We start from the raw sequence: 15,677 nt of genomic DNA, 5'->3' as shown, positions 1-15,677 counted from the left end.
GGGGGGGAAGCCGTGTATGTAAGCAGTTGCTGCCATGAACTTCAGGACCCAATACCGAGCTGGACGGGAATTTCATTGGGTTATTATTGGGTATTCTTGGTACTGCCACTTTACCGTACCGTTCGTTGCTACCTCGTCTCCTCAGGCATCAACAGCCTGTCCGACCAATCACAACCTCCCAAATCCCGTCATCGAGTCGTTTGCACTTCATCCCATGGCCGTCTGAGCCTTCCGGTCACATCCCTTGACTTCACCTCCCCTCAATTCCCCCCCAGTTCTCTACAGCAGGAAACAGTCAGTACTCCCGAGCTCCCCCTGTTCTTCATCTTTGGCTCTCCGCTGCATTGACCCTATTGCTAACCGCGATTGCCAGATGCTGTCCCAACGAATCTTGGCCCGCCGCCTGCCTCAGGTGGCCGCCCGCTACACCGTGCCTCGCGCCTCATTCTCACAGGTCCGGAGTCTCAAAGCTGCGGAGGTGGAAGACCCTTTGCAGGTAGGAAATGCACTAGGAACTCCAATTGCTTACTGCCTCGGTTGATTGACACCGCTCGGTTTCGGCCTACAGAACAACAACTACCAGAACCCTCCCCGTGTTAAGCGCGCCTTCAGAGACCCCTACGGCGATTGGTGGGACAAGCAGGAGAGACGGAACTTTGGCGAGCCCGTCCACGAGGAGAACGAAATTCTCGGTGTCTTCAGTCCCGAACAATATACCCACGTTACGGCTCGCAAAGGTCTCTTCCAGGTTGGAGCCTTCGTCGTGACCTTCCTGGGACTGTGCGGTGTCGTCAGCATGTTCTACCCCGACAAGCCCAGCGTTCCCAAGACCTATCCTGATGGCTTGGAGAAGGAGCTCGGTGGTCCGGGTGCCGCTCCGGTGCGTCAATGACCTTTTCTATGGACCATTGGGTTAGGCTTCGTGCTAACAAACGAGATATAGGCTCGCAAGACCAACGAGGCTAGCTGGTGATCGGTATTTTCACTGCATGGTGTGTAAATAATTACAATACGAGTTCTTTTCTATCGGCGTCCATGGATATGGGTTATTCGAATTGATGCTTGTGGGGAGGGCTATGCCCCCAGCGCTCAGGTTCGCGGAATTATCATCCGGTTTCCGATCCCATTGGCATTTTTTTTTGCGCCGCATTTCCACTTGCGAAGGAAGTAGAATGTCGAGTGCGAGTGCAATTTACCTGCAAGAATCACCCCGACATGGTGCAAGGGCTCTAATGGGCAATTGGAAGCGAGAACAAAGGAGGATATAGTGAGAGAAGGGAAGGGCGTCAGACAGAATTTACATTAAGTGATGCCACTGCTATACCATGCGGCCTGACGATCTCTCTGTAGCGGAAGTGCGATTCACCAGTTGGTCCCAGCGGCGTGTAGATTAAGCGGTCGGGATCACAAAAGAGTAACCATAGCATGCCTACGGGGTTGGAATGCATGAGGTAGAAATGTCTGAATGACTCCCTGGGTGCATGTCTCAGATGGGTCGAATATTTCCATTCTCTGGAACAGGGGTTCGGCGGTTGGCGATGGTGCGACTCAAACCCACGCCTACTACGTCAGTCGACTCGGGAGCTTTTTTCTGTTTCAGATGCCGCAGAGCCAGGCCAACCACCACCAACAACATCCACTCCCACCCCTTTCTACCTGGCCTCTCTAGCCGCCAACATTCTCCAGGCCTTCTCACAACGCAGTCTGGACTCACTCCCTCGGTTCTAGGAATTGAGACACCTTGATCAGGCTCTCTCCTGCGTGGTATTTCCCCATTTTCCCCCAGCTGATGCTGGTGGTTTGATCGCGAGCAACTCTCTTATCCATCCATGGTCCCGCCCGCCGTACCTTACTCCCCTCACAATATCACCCCCGAAACCCAAACACAGCAAGATCCGGATAGAAATCTGAGTTGCTAAGTCCCCGCTCATGTCGACGGCATCTACTCAGTCCCGAGGCATCAACCGACGGATTAACAGCATTCAGAATGAATCCCGCCATTCGCGCAGTCTCTCAGGGTCCCGCAGGCGCCCCGTCAACTCCTCGACTGCCTACAACTACGCTCTCCGGGTAGCCTACCTCGCCTATCTCCTGCAACCTCGCTCGCGTCGTGTACAAAATGTGCCGGTCCCCCAGAGGCCCAAGAGGGCCTCCACCTCATTTCATGATCTGATGAGCGATTTCTCCCTGGTGCGGGACTCTAAAAGCACTCGCATTCCCCATGGATTCATCGCAGAGCTGGAGAAGAGGCTGACAGGTGTCCTGATCGGAAAAGAGAAGCGGAAAGAATATCAAGATACGCTGGTCGTGAGGACGTTCGCTGCATTTCTCAATACACTGAAGGACCAATCTTTCAAAAAGCGCATGGAGAAGGATCGGCGGGCGGAAGACCTCGTCCTCATCTTCTACTCTAATGCCACGAAGGAACTGAGCAAAGGAAAGGACCCCGAAGATGACCACTGGAAGCTCATGGTAGACAGACACGTGGCGCTTTTCGTTCGCTTGTTTGCGCTTATCCTGAAGGATCACGACTGGGCTAAGGAGCGACCTGAACTGGCAAACCGGTTGTCGGTCTTGGAAAATAAACTACTCTCCCAGGATCAAGATCTCGTGCAGACCAATGGTGCTACTACTGTGGAAGTTGTTGCTCCTCTAAGCTACGATGTCAAGGACATGCCACTTGTGCAACATGTGGCAAGGATCTTTGACGTGAACCTGAGCCAGGTTCAGGCAGACATAGATAAGAATAAAGGGACTTGGACTGGGAAGGCGGCCCTTCAGGACTTGAAAGCCTACCAGGCTCACCTGAACCTCAAGACTCGGAAAACATTGTCTCGGGAAGACTTTGAGAATGAGGATGGGTATGAACTCTGGAAGAAGAACGAAGGTCCTGATCTGTCGCAGATGATGCTTGCCATTGTGCAGTCGAACCCGGAACTCGCCAAAAGCACCCCGGGAGGTGCGCTTCCACAGTTCAACCCGAATGGCAGTGACCAAGACCCAGCCGGGGAACTGTCAAGGACGAACTCCGATAGGCCATCATCGTATGTCATAGATCAGGCGCTGGATCTCAGCTCTCTATCTTTGGGTGGTGACGGCAGTGAGCCTTCGGACGAGTCCGATACATATACATACATACCTCAAGATCCCCGATCTATGTATAGGTTTATTCTGGCTCAGACTCTGAGCCATGACCTGAAAGACCGCGATATTGAGGCGACACAAGCGACATCAGAGGTCCCGTCAATGAAATTATTTTCGAAGCAGTCATCGGAGTTCCTAAATGAGGTCTGTCTTCGGTGGCGAATTCCAAATTTCTCCAGGATAGTGTTGTTTCTGGATGTTGTCCGGTCCAAGTTTGTGGATAACGAAATTGATCTCAATACACTCGATTCGGCTTTCACTTTTGTGAAAGAATCGCCATCTGCAGAGGGCAAGAGGCGCAGTAGCTTTATCGCTTCTGTTCTTTATGAGCGGCATAAATGGACGATACACGACCTTCTACTGATGCAGCAGATACTTTCCTCTCTCCACGAAGCTCTTCTGCGGGAGTTGTATGATGTGATGATGGATTGTTATGAAGGAAAGCCTCGGCCCATCGGTCCGGTGATGTACGTACTGGAGAACCATGTTGAGATGGATCCCAACTACACCGAAGATTTGGAGGATATCGAGCGTTTCCGCTCATACGTGCAGGATGGGCTCGCACAGAAAGCGACGGAGAAGTATCAGGAGCTACTGGGCCAGCTGATCCCGGTCCAGCCGGAATCCTGGGAGCTTGACCATGTTATCCAGCTCTGTGATGCCATCACTAAGCTTGCGCAGAAAATCAAAAAGCGTTACCGAAAGAACCCAGAGATTATGGGGTAAGCAACCCTCCAATTCCGGCACATGTAGTGCTGCTTGCTCACTGACCACCAGGGTCAACCCGTATCTGATCTTGCTTTCCAACGCCCTCCCGATATTCGCCGAGGATGCCCACGAAATGGTGGTCAGAATCATTGAAATGGAGAAGGTGAGAGGTGAGGAAACCAGCATAGAAGATGGATTCGATTTGTATAAGCAGCTAGCGGACGTGCGTCGTCTCTTCACGGAGGCCCTTCCTGAGTGGGTTTCCCATGCTAATGGCTATGCTACAACTCATTGGTGCTAATTGCGCGTGCAGTGCCCAATTTCCGTTCCACATTGAAGGCCTGATGGAGGAGTTCGTCTGGCGGTGGATCCGCTTGACCGATCAGAAGGTAGCAGACTGGGTTGAACAGGCAGTCAGACAAGACGCTTTCACCGTTCGAGACGACGGGATGATGGAAGTGGTTCCAGAGGATAATCGACACAGTGTGTCTGTGATCGACATATTCCGCTCCTTTAACCAGGTCGTAGAGCAGATGATCTCCCTTGAGTGGGACGATGATCTCCAATACGCTAAGTTTATGACGGCCCTGTCCAGGTCTATTGGGAGTGGAGTAGCAAAATATTGTGAGTCCTTGGAGCAGATGTTCGCTAAGGAGATGGATCGGCTTTCTCCCGATCAGGAGGCAGCTATGAACCAAACCGCTCAAGAGAGAATAATGCAGTTGGCCAAGGAAGCATGGACGAGCAAAGAAAAGATCGAACCCTTCCAATTCTTTCCCGAGGTACGTTCATTGGATAGTGCGCGTTGTTTACTTGGCTAATGAGGAATTTCAGTCTTTGGTCAAGCTGAATAATGTCGAATATGCCCTATCGCAGCTCGACAAGCTGGAAAACGAAGTCAATGTGGATGGCTGTGCAGAGGTTATCGCAAGACATGCTCAGCCACAACTCCAGAAGATTCGTAAGTCGACGACATATGTTTTCACCGTCAAGGTGGTGGAAGCAGAAGATTTAAAGGCGTGCGATATGAATGGCGGAAGTGACCCCTACGTCGTACTGGCCGATGAATATCAAAAACGTATAGCCAAAACTCGCATCATCTACAACAATCTCAATCCGCGGTGGGACGATGCTGTTGACATCACCACGCAAGGCCCGGTTAACATTATCGCAACCATTTGGGATTGGGATGCAGTCGGAGACCATGACTACGTGGGTCGGACTTCAATCAAGCTTGACCCGGTCCACTTCAGCGACTTCCTACCAAGGGAGTATTGGCTTGACTTGGATACGCAAGGTCGACTGCTACTTCGCGTGAGCATGGAGGGAGAACGCGACGATATCCAGTTCTATTTTGGCAAAGCGTTCCGGACGTTGAAGCGGACGGAGAGAGATATGACTCGCAAGATCACAGAAAAGGTAGGATAGCAGGCCGCCCAGAGCGCCTCTCGAGTTGTTGCTAACTTTGACTTTTTACAGCTTTCCGCGTACATCAGTCACTGTCTATCACGTCGGACGCTGAAATCATTGCTGTCTCGCGGACTCAGTATCTCAAGCGTATCCAACTTTCTGAACCGCAATCGAGCGCAATCCACTACCGCCACTCCGTCGAACGCAGACGTGGAAAATGCGCTGACTCCCCTCTTTGACTACTTCAATGATAACTTTGCAATCATGAACAAGACCCTCACCTCGGAAGCCATGAAGATGGTCATGGCACGTTTATGGAAGGAAGTGCTGGCTACGATCGAGAGCTTGCTGGTGCCTCCATTGTCTGACAAACCCTCTCACCAAAAGCCCCTCACCATGCAAGAGGTGGATGTTGTCTCACGCTGGCTTGTGCTTCTTCTAAACTTCTTCCACGCCATTGACGAGGAGACGGGCGAAGCCAACGGTGTTTCCATCGATATCTTGAAATCACCCAAATACCACGAGATCCAGACGCTGAACTTCTTCTATTTCGAGCCTACTGAGCAACTGATCCGCACTTCTGAGCGGATGGCCTCTGCAACGATCTCTCGTCAGCAGGCCAACAAGAACCGGACCTCAGCGCCACCACACCTGGGTGCCGCAGGGTCTAGCAGCATGCTGGGTGTCCCCAGCGCACGCCGTGCCAAGAGTATCATGCTCTCGCGCAACCTTGGCACGATGAAGAAGATGAAGGAGGAGAAATGGCGGGAGGCGCAGGCCGAGCCGAATGACGATATGATCCTGCGCATTCTACGTATGCGCCCCGAAGCTGCCGGTTATCTACGCGATCGCAGCCGGCAAAAGGAGCGACTGGCGGCAGCCGCAGCTGCAGATGCCATTGTGAAGCAGAGTCTAATGGCAGGAGCTGGAGGAAGAATGACGGGGACGCTGGGGCGGCGATGAAGGTAGCCAAAACCTACATTCACGGCGTTCTTCTTATGTACTTTGTTGACTTTTCACCTTTGCGATTCAGCATGATGCAGCATTGTTTGGCCTTGTTTTTTCTTTCGTTTGTTTAGTGTGATTTTTCCCCTTTCGACATGGACGTGATGATTCCCAAATCTAGTTTGTTTGCACTTTTAGGAAGCGCTGAGCCTACGGGTTGGACGTTGATTGGGAAGTTGCGCGGTATTACAATAGCATAAATGTTTAATCGGCAGCCATGGTGTAATTGCGGTATGACTGATTCATGACACCGTAGACCAGGATTGGAATAAGAAAGAGATACATCCCAGTCGACCATGGTAAGCTGGGGAGATAATCCCGGGCTCGGCAAGGGATCCGACGAAGGCGAAGAAACTACCATCCATCCATACTCAACCAGCCAGCCATACTCAACACACATAGTCAATCTTTCCTTACAACATAAACCAAGGAATGATTCATTTCATCTCCAATCTCATACATTTCATACATTTCATATACACCAACCGAAGCTATATGTATATATAGACAAAGAACCCCTCTAAGCAAGAGCAATACACTCAATCTCAACCGGCACACCCTTAGGCAGCTGCTTAACAGCAAAGCAAGAGCGAGCAGGCTTGTGGGCAAAGAACTTGGCGTATTCCTTGTTCATCTCATCGAAATCGGCCATATCAGCGAGGAGGACCTGTCCAATACCCCAAAATATTAGCTCCATGTCTTCATGCCCTCCTCCGCTCCCTCCATTTCCACATAGAAAGACCGGAATCAGGGATTCCATGCTCAAGAACAAGGGGGGGAGGGGAAGGAAGGAAAGGGGTATATATATAATACGCACCGTAACCTTGAAGATCTTCTCCACGCTAGAACCAGCCTCCTCGACAACCGCCTTGATGTTCTCGCAGCAGAGACGGGTCTTCTCGGTGACGGTACCATCAATCAGGACGCCATCCTTGGTAAGGGGGATTTGACCCGAGAGGAAGATTTGGCCGTTCACTTTGATGGCTTGGGACTGTTTGGTGATTTGGTATATATGTTAGTGTTTGGTGGTGGTGGTGGTGGGGGAGGAAGTTAAGGATGGCGGGGTTGGAGTTCTTCTTACGTAGGGGCCGACGGCTATAGTTTGGTTCAATTGCTGTTAGCTTGGATGATTCTTATCTTGGAGATGATTATGGGTATGTATTGTCTCTTGAAAAGTGTCCTCGAAACATGGAAGGGTGCGATGTGTTGCGTGTCACTGCATCTCAAGCAATGGCATGAAGTGGGGGAGGAGGAAGCAACTTACGCTGGGCGGCACCAGCAGTGTGGACGATGTCAAGACCGGTGGACATGGTGACGAATTGGTATGGGATGCGAGTTGGGAGTCGAGAGTGATGGAGAGACGAGGGAAGAGGAGGGGAAATGAGACGGGGGGAAGAAGCAAGACGGGAGAAAAGGAGTCGTGAAGTAGTAGCGGAGAACATGAGGGGAAGAGATGCGAAGCTGGTCGTAGTCAATAGTCATCGTAATTGTAATGGAAGGTGCCCAGAATGTTTCCGCGGGAAAGTCACCAATCCAGGCCCGCCCCGCCCGACATCGGTGGAGCTGTGGCCGGTGAACTCTCGGAGTCATCTTGTCTATCTAGGACTTATCTATCTAGGTATCAAGGGAAAGGATACACATGGAAATGTTATTATCAGGCTAGTATTGACAAGGTAGTATGAATGGAATGTAGTGCGGTAATCATCATAGTCCAAGGGTGGAGGGTGTGGTTCATCATGAGCAGAAGTCATAGCATCGTGAGACAAAATATACAAAGCAACAAGTGGGGATATCAATGCGAGAATATGCAGGCCAGAAACATTCAAATCATCTCATCCCAGTCAACCCAGCTTCTAGGATAAGCCCTTCGCCCCCAGATTGCCCAACTGCTGTATAAAAGCAGCAGTCTGCTCGGCGGAGAACCCAAAGAAGACAGGCCCATTGAAGACAATGTTGGCTGCCGGTTGGTTCGACGGACTGGAGGGATCATCAAGTGGTTCACCATCCTTCTGCTCAACGGATTTGTCGACCTTTTCCACCTTAACAGGCGAAGGAATGGTTTCTATCTTGGGTGTCGGTTTGTCACCGGAGGGCGCACCATGTCCGAAGGGGCACCGACCTTTCTTGGGGGCACTGTCGGGAGGAGCCGGAGCCGTGTTACCAGGCGGCAGCATCGAGGACAGGTCGGCAGCCGCTACATTGGGCAGCTTGCTGGCTACCGGATCGATTGAGGTTGCAACCGGTGCAGGCGGAGGGGAATGAGGTGGTGATGCGGTTGGAGGTAGAGGCGACACCGGAACAGGGATCCCCCAGGGCCGGCTTGGGGATTCGCCAACACGGACTTCACGCAAGGGACGGTCGAAATGGCCCTTTCTCTCTTCTTCCTCTTGTTCGGCCGCCGCCTCTTCCTCCTGCTCTTCCTTTATGGGAGGATGCATGTCCGATTTCAGATCAACTTCCTGTGCCCATTTCTCTACCCTTTCCGCAGACGAGCTAGAGGGTGCCGTGCCACTTTGACTCGACTCTGGTAGGAAGGCTTTATGTTTGGCAGACAAGCCCTGGATCATATTGATGAGGCTACCGTACTTTGCGTCCAGCTGCCGCATGGTCTGCGAGTCCCGCTGGTACCGTTGGACACAGATAGCATGGCTTCTAGGGATCTCGTGCTTGTGCCTCTCAACATAGTCGGCAATCTCCTCCGGACTATGCTGGTCTAGATACCTTATGGGACAGCGAGAAACCGGGCAGCGGGTGGCCGATGACCGCGTCGAAGGAGCCCGACTCGAGCGTCTATCACTCTGTTCGGCCTTGATGGGGTCTAGATCGGCATGCCCGCACGCATCCCCGTTCTGGTCCTTAAATGAATTGTGCATCCCATTGGACACCCCGTTTTCAGAGGTTTTATTGCTATGCTTCGCAAAGGGACAACGCAAACTTCCCTGCGTGCCCTTGGTAGTGAAGTCTTTTTCTAGGGGAGCAGGCACTCCGGCTCTCGTCGCCACAAGACAGGAGTCGAACTCCGAGAGCTGCCTGGACTCGCGTGAAGGTATGATAGATTGATAACATGTCAGCCCTTCCGTTATAGCGGTCAGAGCAAGATCTCCTACGTTTCCAGACTCGGCCAACGCCTTTACTACGTCCGGAGGTTTTATGTTTGGCTTTGGGTTGCGATCGTATTCGGTATAACGACCGAGCATTTTATCCGCGACGACTTTCGTATGGCCATCGACTCCACCGGGGAGCTTTCCTGCGAGTTTCAGATACTGAGAGCACGTTAGCATGTGCATTCAAATCGACGTAGGCGTAAAGCAATGCAAGTGTGTCAAGTCTCATCAGATAATACATGACTTATCCGTCACCGCCGCAGGTGCGACTCCTGATCTAGAGCTAATCGGTTTTTCTCGTCCTTTGAGACAGCAAGTAGGGTAGGGGAAGGTAGAAACTGGATGGATAGGATATTTACCTCGTCGGAGGCATATTTCAGCCTTTGCTGCAAGCTCTTCTCTTTGCAGCTGAGTTGTTGAGTGGTGAGCAAAAGAGCTTCGAAGGCTCTGGCCAGGGTTTCCAGCCGCTGGTCTTGCTGCATTTCTGCAGCGATGGGTGCAGGAGACATCATGCGTGAATGTTAGGTGTTACAGTATGATAGATATCTGTACATCAGATGATCTGGCAGGCACTTCTGCACTGAGCAGAAGTGCGCAATGAGAACATCAAAGGGCGAGTGAGCCAGAGGAGCAAAATAGCCTCAAGCCGGAATAAATAGGCGGAAAGCTAAGCGAGTTGGCCCGTGCTTTGCCACGTGATGCGTGCTGTTTTGGGAACCGTTGAGATACGAGGCTTCGTATCTAAACTGCGTAGTAACGGTATATGCTGCAACGGATGTGAATGGTTTGCTTGCAAGGATGTCAAGGGGCGAGGGTGTAGTTGATACCTACGTGTGATTTAGAATAGCATAAGGCTGGGCAGACCAAGTACGGAAGAGATACTGTCCTGGTGGTGTGACATCAGGCATGCATTTGGCGGGTCTTACTGGCGGGCTGGCCCGGTTGCAACCAGTGCTAGATGCAACTCGCTGTTTGTTCCGGCATCAATGGCATTGGTCCAGGGATTTTCTCGCTGCTTGATGGCAGCGGTGGTGAATATCTCGATCGATTGGCTGGGACTTTCATCATCGTTGACCGCTGCTATCCGGTGGTTTGTTCGGTCGTGGCGTGCTCATGGTTCGTCTTGTTGCTGTGTTGGCTGTAGCTTTAGCCTGCATTCATATGTAGATCACGGGTATGTGCTGGATCGTTTCGTACTGGTGGGAACCGGATGATAGCATCATTCACTGGTCGTGGTGCGTGACATGGCGTGCTGGATGGTAGATGGCCTGTCGCTGCCATACGGAGTTACCAGTACTACCATATATATTAGCCATCAGAGAGGGATTCGGGGTTCATGGCTGCCAGTGACCTAGAAGAGCCATGTGGTCTGTGAATGAATTAATTGACCCAGAGAACCAAGAGGCCATGACTCGATGGATGTCTAGTTGGCAAAAGAGGGCGGCCTAAGCGTTGCGATAGAATCGATGTTGTGCTCATTAGGAGAGACAGGTGAATGAAATGGTTGATCACGATAGCCCAAGAATATAGAGCCATATTTTGCAGCGGCCATCAACAAGCTTAGCCGGGCTAGCTCAATCGGTAGAGCGTGAGACTCTTAATCTCAAGGTTGCGGGTTCGACCCCCGCGTTCGGCTTTTCTTTTTGTTTTTTTTCCTCCTCCCTCTCCCTCCTGAGGGTCCGATATCAGCTGTCAACAATAGCAGCAGCAGGCTGCCGTGACAGAAACCTCCTTAGCCATCCTTAGCCACCCCTCCATCTATCACTACCCCCCATTCCAATACCAAGTATGTCTGTCGCTCGGCCTCGAAGCGCCCAGTGTGCACATTAGCGATGCGGTGGGATGTCCTTATCGGGAATTCCGCTTACTCCCATCCCTACAGCTCCCCATGTTATTCAATATGCAGCATGTACTCCGTAGCACTCTGGCACAAGGCAGACGAGGACGCGCGAAACGCGACGATCGCGTCGTCGGGCGCAATTCTGGACCGTCTGTCGCGGCCCGGACTGGTCAGGGAAACCCGACCACAAGACGGCCAGTCATCCGTGCGTACATGGCGTGTCTGCGCCATGCATTAGTAGCATGCATAATGCTGCCGCACCTTTGGCTGCAGAGTGCCTACCCGCCGTCCACCTACGTAAATGACTACCTTTCCTGCAGCTCCCCGGTAGGAGAGCGTAAAATAGGTGCACCAGACAGGTTTCCGGTACAGATTCCTGGATCATGACCATACGGCTATCGTATTGTTGTCATACCACAGAAGCCTTCCAGAAGTTCTAGAAATTCCAGAAGACACGTGCACGGTAACGACATGTTTGCCTCGAAAAGGGACCGTAGGGCAGGCTGCTCGGGACGACCAATATCGACGCTGTGATTGCACACGCACACATGCACCAGGAGTTCCGGACTTCCTCGGATATGCGATTCGGATAAGCCTGGTGGAGTCCCAATGATGGTACCTGGATTGGCAAGGAACGTGCGCGTTGGGTGGTATCGGTCGTCGAGACGGGTTGGGGTGCCGTGTGAGCGCATAATTAGCTTCAATTTGACCTCATAATTTGTTTATCGGTTCAGACCAATCGCTGAGCTATCTTAGTTGCCCATGGTGGATACACTAGCCTGCATCTACTCCGAGACTGAAGTAGGCACGGCGAAGTGTCTGCCCAGGCCTTCCAAGTTAAAGCGACGAAATGTCAGGGACAGGACCAGCCGCCAGTTGCGTTTCCTTCACAAACCCTGACGAAACGAGTCAACGACAGCGGCCCTGTCGCCTACCAAGGGACACCGATCAGTACAAAAGTCGCGGTACTTAATTGTTGAGAGACCGGAGACAGCCCTTCAGCATGAAACTGATTCGGATCTTGTGGGCGAAACATTTAATGTGTGCTACCATGCCGTCATAACCGCTGCACTCTGGAAAGCGGAACTTCAACAGATATTGGTTTTGGTAACCCCCGGACCCTGGAGCATAGGGCACTGTGAGCTAACGAGGCTAGTATATCACAAGGGTGATGCATCAGAAATGCTGCATCCTTCAGCCTGCCTGCAACGGGCTCTTCGAACTCGGGGCTTCCATAGGATTGCTCGCTATTTCCATCAACGACAGGGAGCTCGTACACCCAGCCAGAACGATGTGCAAAGGAACCTCAGCGTGCGAAGGCAAAATCAGCTGGTACGGAGAGCATAATCCGACTAGAATTGGCCATGGAGGGCGATCCCACAACACGAGGATTGTTAGCCACCAGCGCCTAGTCCCTGGGACAAGGCCGGGGACTTGACATGAGCCCATCGGGAGTTAAAGAGCCAAAGCAATTCGAGGTGACTGGCTACAGCACACATTGATCGAGCCATCTGCCCAAAGGAGAGTGTTTGTGTACCCCGTATGCAGCAGACCACAAATGTGAGGGTATGGAAAAGACAAATGGGATCTAGAACAATTAAGGAAAACAAAGATGGAAATTGCGCCGATCAGCTTTGTGGCATAGCTGCCACTTTGAGGTGATGCAGAGGAGGAGTTGATAGGTAGCGGCCCGTCTGAAACATGCTCAAAGGGCAGGCCGATGAGAGGACTAGATAAGTATGGAGGTAACCTATCCCAAAACAACCACCGAAAATTGCAAGACTATTGGCGAAAAGGCGATGCTGCAGGTCCAGCAGTCACTGGCGCGGTGCTCCTAATTAACCGGTGATCCGGTAATTTACGAGACTTGAGGAGGGGGGAGGGGGAAGGGAAGGGGGCTTCGATAGTTGCAGACTATCCTGGATGAATGCTTTAGCGTGTCCATCGAGCCAGCAAATCGCCAGGCTTATCGTCTAGCGCGAGCGACCACAGCGGTGTGGCCAACCGGTTCTTGATCGTTCCCGAGCTCCATTTGGATAGCCCGGTATTTTCACGTGTGGCCTGGATGGGGGTCTAGAAGCTGACGCTTCGATCGATGGTCGTAGTGGCTGTGAGGGCTGATGGCCTCTTAGACTTAGAGAAATCTGGCTACCACTGTCACACCACGGGTGAGGACGTAATGGCAGCGCATTATTTATAGAATGGGACTGCGAACCGCGGGGACGATCAGGCGGTAGTGATTACTGGAAAGCAGAAATGCCATCCGCTCGGCTTGAGGGATGGATGGAGTCAGTCCAGCACAGCATGACGATCCCCGGCGGTGATTAACTCCACCGATAGACAAGTGGTCGGCACGAAGCAGTCAGGCCCTGGCTACGGCGTAACTAGTGGATGTTTCAACTTTCTCAAGAGGTACAACTGGCAGCAAGCAGACATCTACACCGTAAGTCGCTGGACACGAATGAATGGGGAGGGTAACAAAGAGTAGTAGTTAGTAAGTTAATAGCAGCCAATGTAGTTATCTACTCGCTGGTCAGTTAGTACCTAGTTAACTTGTAGTTAGTTATCTGGTCGAGGTCCCAGCGCGGTTGACTGCTCGACCTGTCCACTGGCTGGTCTCCCCACGCGAGACAATTTAGTAACTACTACTACTAGTAACTATGGCAAAAACCCGATAGAGATGGGAAGAACCAGTGAGAGGGGTGCATAACCTGAAATTAGTGACTTGCATCATGGCGCCATTGGAGGGGTGGCTCAAAGTAGCACTGCGTAAACTAACTAACTAGTAGTACAACATTGGGCTGCCTGGGACGGTTATACGCGATATAGTTCAGCCCGGAGGAGGGGGGGTGCCTCCCTCTGAAACAAAAAGGCGGATGCATTGGAGATGAATGGAGGACAGTGCTAATGGATCACCTCACTGACTCACATTCTGACACCCCTTCCTGATGGGCTGATGATAGTTAACCCCGAAGGGGATGAGATAAGTTGAGTCTGGATGCTGGCAAAAAAGGTTCTCGACTCCATTGATGGAGGAGGGGCAGCCTGTTCTGCCGATTACCATACATACCATCCTGTGTATTTGTTACCATACAGTACCCGAGCTGCTTGTGTTGTCGTCTGTCCAGTCATACTGCTCTTGAATGGGTTGAAAGTGATAATTGCTTCAGTAGATCTCATAGAAGTTGGATTGAAATATCAAGTATCTTGTAATACCTGCATAAGCTTTATACTGGTTTCCATGTATGTTGTAGTCTCCGGGGTCTCCTCTCCAGAAAGATGTCACCTTCACAGCAAGGAAGCAGAAGAGAAAATATACCCAAATATGACAATACTAAAGACATAGATGACGGTAATGTCAATACCACCAGATCATCCACATAATTTTTCTATTGCCCGATTGGAACATTTTCCCTCAATTTTTCCCCTCCTTCGTCTTTTTCGTCTCTTTTCTTTTTCTTATTTTTTTCGTTTCTGCTTATCACGCCGATTTCAACTATTTTTACCTTTTTCGATCTTCCTCACCCCTCACCTCCTGGTCTGCTTTTGCTCCCCTCCTCGTACTTCTCCCCTCCCACCCCCCTTTTTCTCTCTTCTACCTTCTTATTTCCTCCTCTTCTTTCTCCTCTTCCTTCTCCTTTCACCATGTCTCAACCAACTTCCACTCCCCCCGTGCAACCTCCCAATGCCACCACCGCCGCCCAAGTCGCCGGACAGTCCTCCTCCTCTTCCGCCCGCACCGCCGAACTCGCCAGTCTTAAAGTAAAGCTGCGCGAGGCCCTGCGCCAGTTCCCCGACTTCCCGTCCCCCGGTATCCTGTTCGAAGATATCCTCCCGATCTTCGCTGATCCCGTGCTGCACGAATCCCTGCTCCGCTGCCTGGAGCTCCACATCCTCGAGAGCAACGGCAACCAGAAGCCCGATGTCATCGTTGGCCTGGAGGCCCGTGGCTTCCTGATGGGACCTAGCTTGGCCCTGCGTATGGGTGCTGGCTTTGTCCCCGTTCGCAAGCAGGGCAAGCTCCCCGGTCCTTGCGACACCCAGGGTTACGAGAAGGAGTATGGCACGGACTTCTTCCAGATGCAGTCCGATGCGATCAAGCCCGGTCAGAAGGTGATCGTCGTCGACGACATCATTGCTACTGGTATGTTTTACCTTCTCTATCTCATCTCTGTAGTCTCTTTTTATCTTGGACTATATATTTTATGCACGTACGGATGCTAATTCAACTGAACTAGGTGGTTCGGCGTATGCGGCCGGTGAACTCATCAAGCGCAAGGGTGGTGAGCTGATGGGCTTCGTCTTCCTCCTCGAGCTCGAGTTCCTCCACGGACGGGACAAGCTGCCTGCCCCCGTCTACACTCTTCTGACTGGCCAGGAGACCAAGGCTTAATGACCCTATGACATGCATTTGAGAATAAATCCTTACCTGTTCGGAGGTCTGGTTTCGTGCACGCACACAAAAA

The 15,677-nt window shown here is 51.7% G+C and overlaps 8 protein-coding genes and 1 non-coding gene across 9 annotated transcripts; 6 read left to right on the top strand and 3 right to left on the bottom strand.

The window, feature by feature from the left end:
• Positions 1-40: 40 nt before the first annotated feature.
• On the top strand, positions 41-1,227 carry ASPBRDRAFT_422728 (uncharacterized protein). Its single transcript, XM_067624763.1, has 4 exons — positions 41-294; positions 374-496; positions 569-880; positions 944-1,227. Exons 2-4 carry the CDS (start codon positions 374-376, stop codon positions 971-973), a joined length of 465 nt encoding a protein of 154 aa, XP_067473863.1. The 5' UTR covers positions 41-294; the 3' UTR covers positions 974-1,227.
• A 702-nt stretch (positions 1,228-1,929) lies between these two features.
• ASPBRDRAFT_137578 (C2 domain protein) lies at positions 1,930-6,225 on the top strand (the record flags this gene model as incomplete). Its single annotated transcript, XM_067618913.1, has 5 exons — positions 1,930-3,866; positions 3,922-4,107; positions 4,166-4,634; positions 4,687-5,271; positions 5,332-6,225. 5 exons carry the CDS (start codon positions 1,930-1,932, stop codon positions 6,223-6,225), a joined length of 4,071 nt encoding a protein of 1,356 aa, XP_067473862.1.
• Positions 6,226-6,787: 562 nt separating this feature from the next.
• On the bottom strand, positions 6,788-7,577 carry ASPBRDRAFT_35041 (uncharacterized protein; the record flags this gene model as incomplete). Its single annotated transcript, XM_067623305.1, has 4 exons — positions 6,788-6,934; positions 7,085-7,258; positions 7,349-7,362; positions 7,532-7,577. 4 exons carry the CDS (start codon positions 7,575-7,577, stop codon positions 6,788-6,790), a joined length of 381 nt encoding a protein of 126 aa, XP_067473861.1.
• Positions 7,578-8,120: 543 nt separating this feature from the next.
• ASPBRDRAFT_137801 (uncharacterized protein) lies at positions 8,121-9,853 on the bottom strand (the record flags this gene model as incomplete). Its single annotated transcript, XM_067618933.1, has 2 exons — positions 8,121-9,530; positions 9,731-9,853. The coding sequence occupies 2 exons, from the start codon at positions 9,851-9,853 to the stop codon at positions 8,121-8,123; spliced, it is 1,533 nt and encodes a 510-aa protein (XP_067473860.1).
• Positions 9,854-10,934: 1,081 nt separating this feature from the next.
• On the top strand, positions 10,935-11,007 carry ASPBRDRAFT_t261. The gene has a single exon. It is a non-coding gene; the product is annotated as a tRNA-Lys (tRNA).
• A 595-nt stretch (positions 11,008-11,602) lies between these two features.
• ASPBRDRAFT_137774 (uncharacterized protein) lies at positions 11,603-11,824 on the top strand (the record flags this gene model as incomplete). Its single annotated transcript, XM_067618928.1, has 1 exon — positions 11,603-11,824. A coding segment is annotated over one exon (222 nt), but the record flags the coding sequence as incomplete, so codon positions are not given.
• A 444-nt stretch (positions 11,825-12,268) lies between these two features.
• Positions 12,269-12,421, bottom strand: ASPBRDRAFT_137904 (uncharacterized protein; the record flags this gene model as incomplete). Its single annotated transcript, XM_067618942.1, has 1 exon — positions 12,269-12,421. A coding segment is annotated over one exon (153 nt), but the record flags the coding sequence as incomplete, so codon positions are not given.
• A 529-nt stretch (positions 12,422-12,950) lies between these two features.
• On the top strand, positions 12,951-13,921 carry ASPBRDRAFT_59704 (uncharacterized protein; the record flags this gene model as incomplete). The annotated part of the gene is made up of 5 exons (XM_067628098.1): positions 12,951-13,019; positions 13,125-13,205; positions 13,289-13,387; positions 13,622-13,685; positions 13,788-13,921. The coding sequence occupies 5 exons, from the start codon at positions 12,951-12,953 to the stop codon at positions 13,919-13,921; spliced, it is 447 nt and encodes a 148-aa protein (XP_067473857.1).
• Positions 13,922-14,856: 935 nt separating this feature from the next.
• On the top strand, positions 14,857-15,604 carry ASPBRDRAFT_137653 (adenine phosphoribosyltransferase APT1; the record flags this gene model as incomplete). Its single annotated transcript, XM_067618920.1, has 2 exons — positions 14,857-15,355; positions 15,450-15,604. The coding sequence occupies 2 exons, from the start codon at positions 14,857-14,859 to the stop codon at positions 15,602-15,604; spliced, it is 654 nt and encodes a 217-aa protein (XP_067473856.1).
• Positions 15,605-15,677: the final 73 nt, after the last annotated feature.

The sequence above is a fragment of the Aspergillus brasiliensis genome (assembly GCF_001889945.1).
Source record: "Aspergillus brasiliensis CBS 101740 unplaced genomic scaffold ASPBRscaffold_20, whole genome shotgun sequence".
NCBI classification, from domain to species: Eukaryota; Fungi; Ascomycota; class Eurotiomycetes; order Eurotiales; family Aspergillaceae; genus Aspergillus; species Aspergillus brasiliensis.
Note: the sequence above shows the minus strand (reverse complement) of the source record. Positions and strands in the feature narration are given on the sequence as shown.

Coding starts and splice junctions, on each gene's coding strand:
- ASPBRDRAFT_422728 (XM_067624763.1), top strand. CDS start 374: ATGCTGTCCCAACGAATCTTGGCCCGCCGCCTGCCTCAGGTGGCCGCC. Junction 497..568: donor AGGTGGAAGACCCTTTGCAG/GTAGGAAATGCA, acceptor TTCGGCCTACAG/AACAACAACTACCAGAACCC. Junction 881..943: donor GTGGTCCGGGTGCCGCTCCG/GTGCGTCAATGA, acceptor AACGAGATATAG/GCTCGCAAGACCAACGAGGC.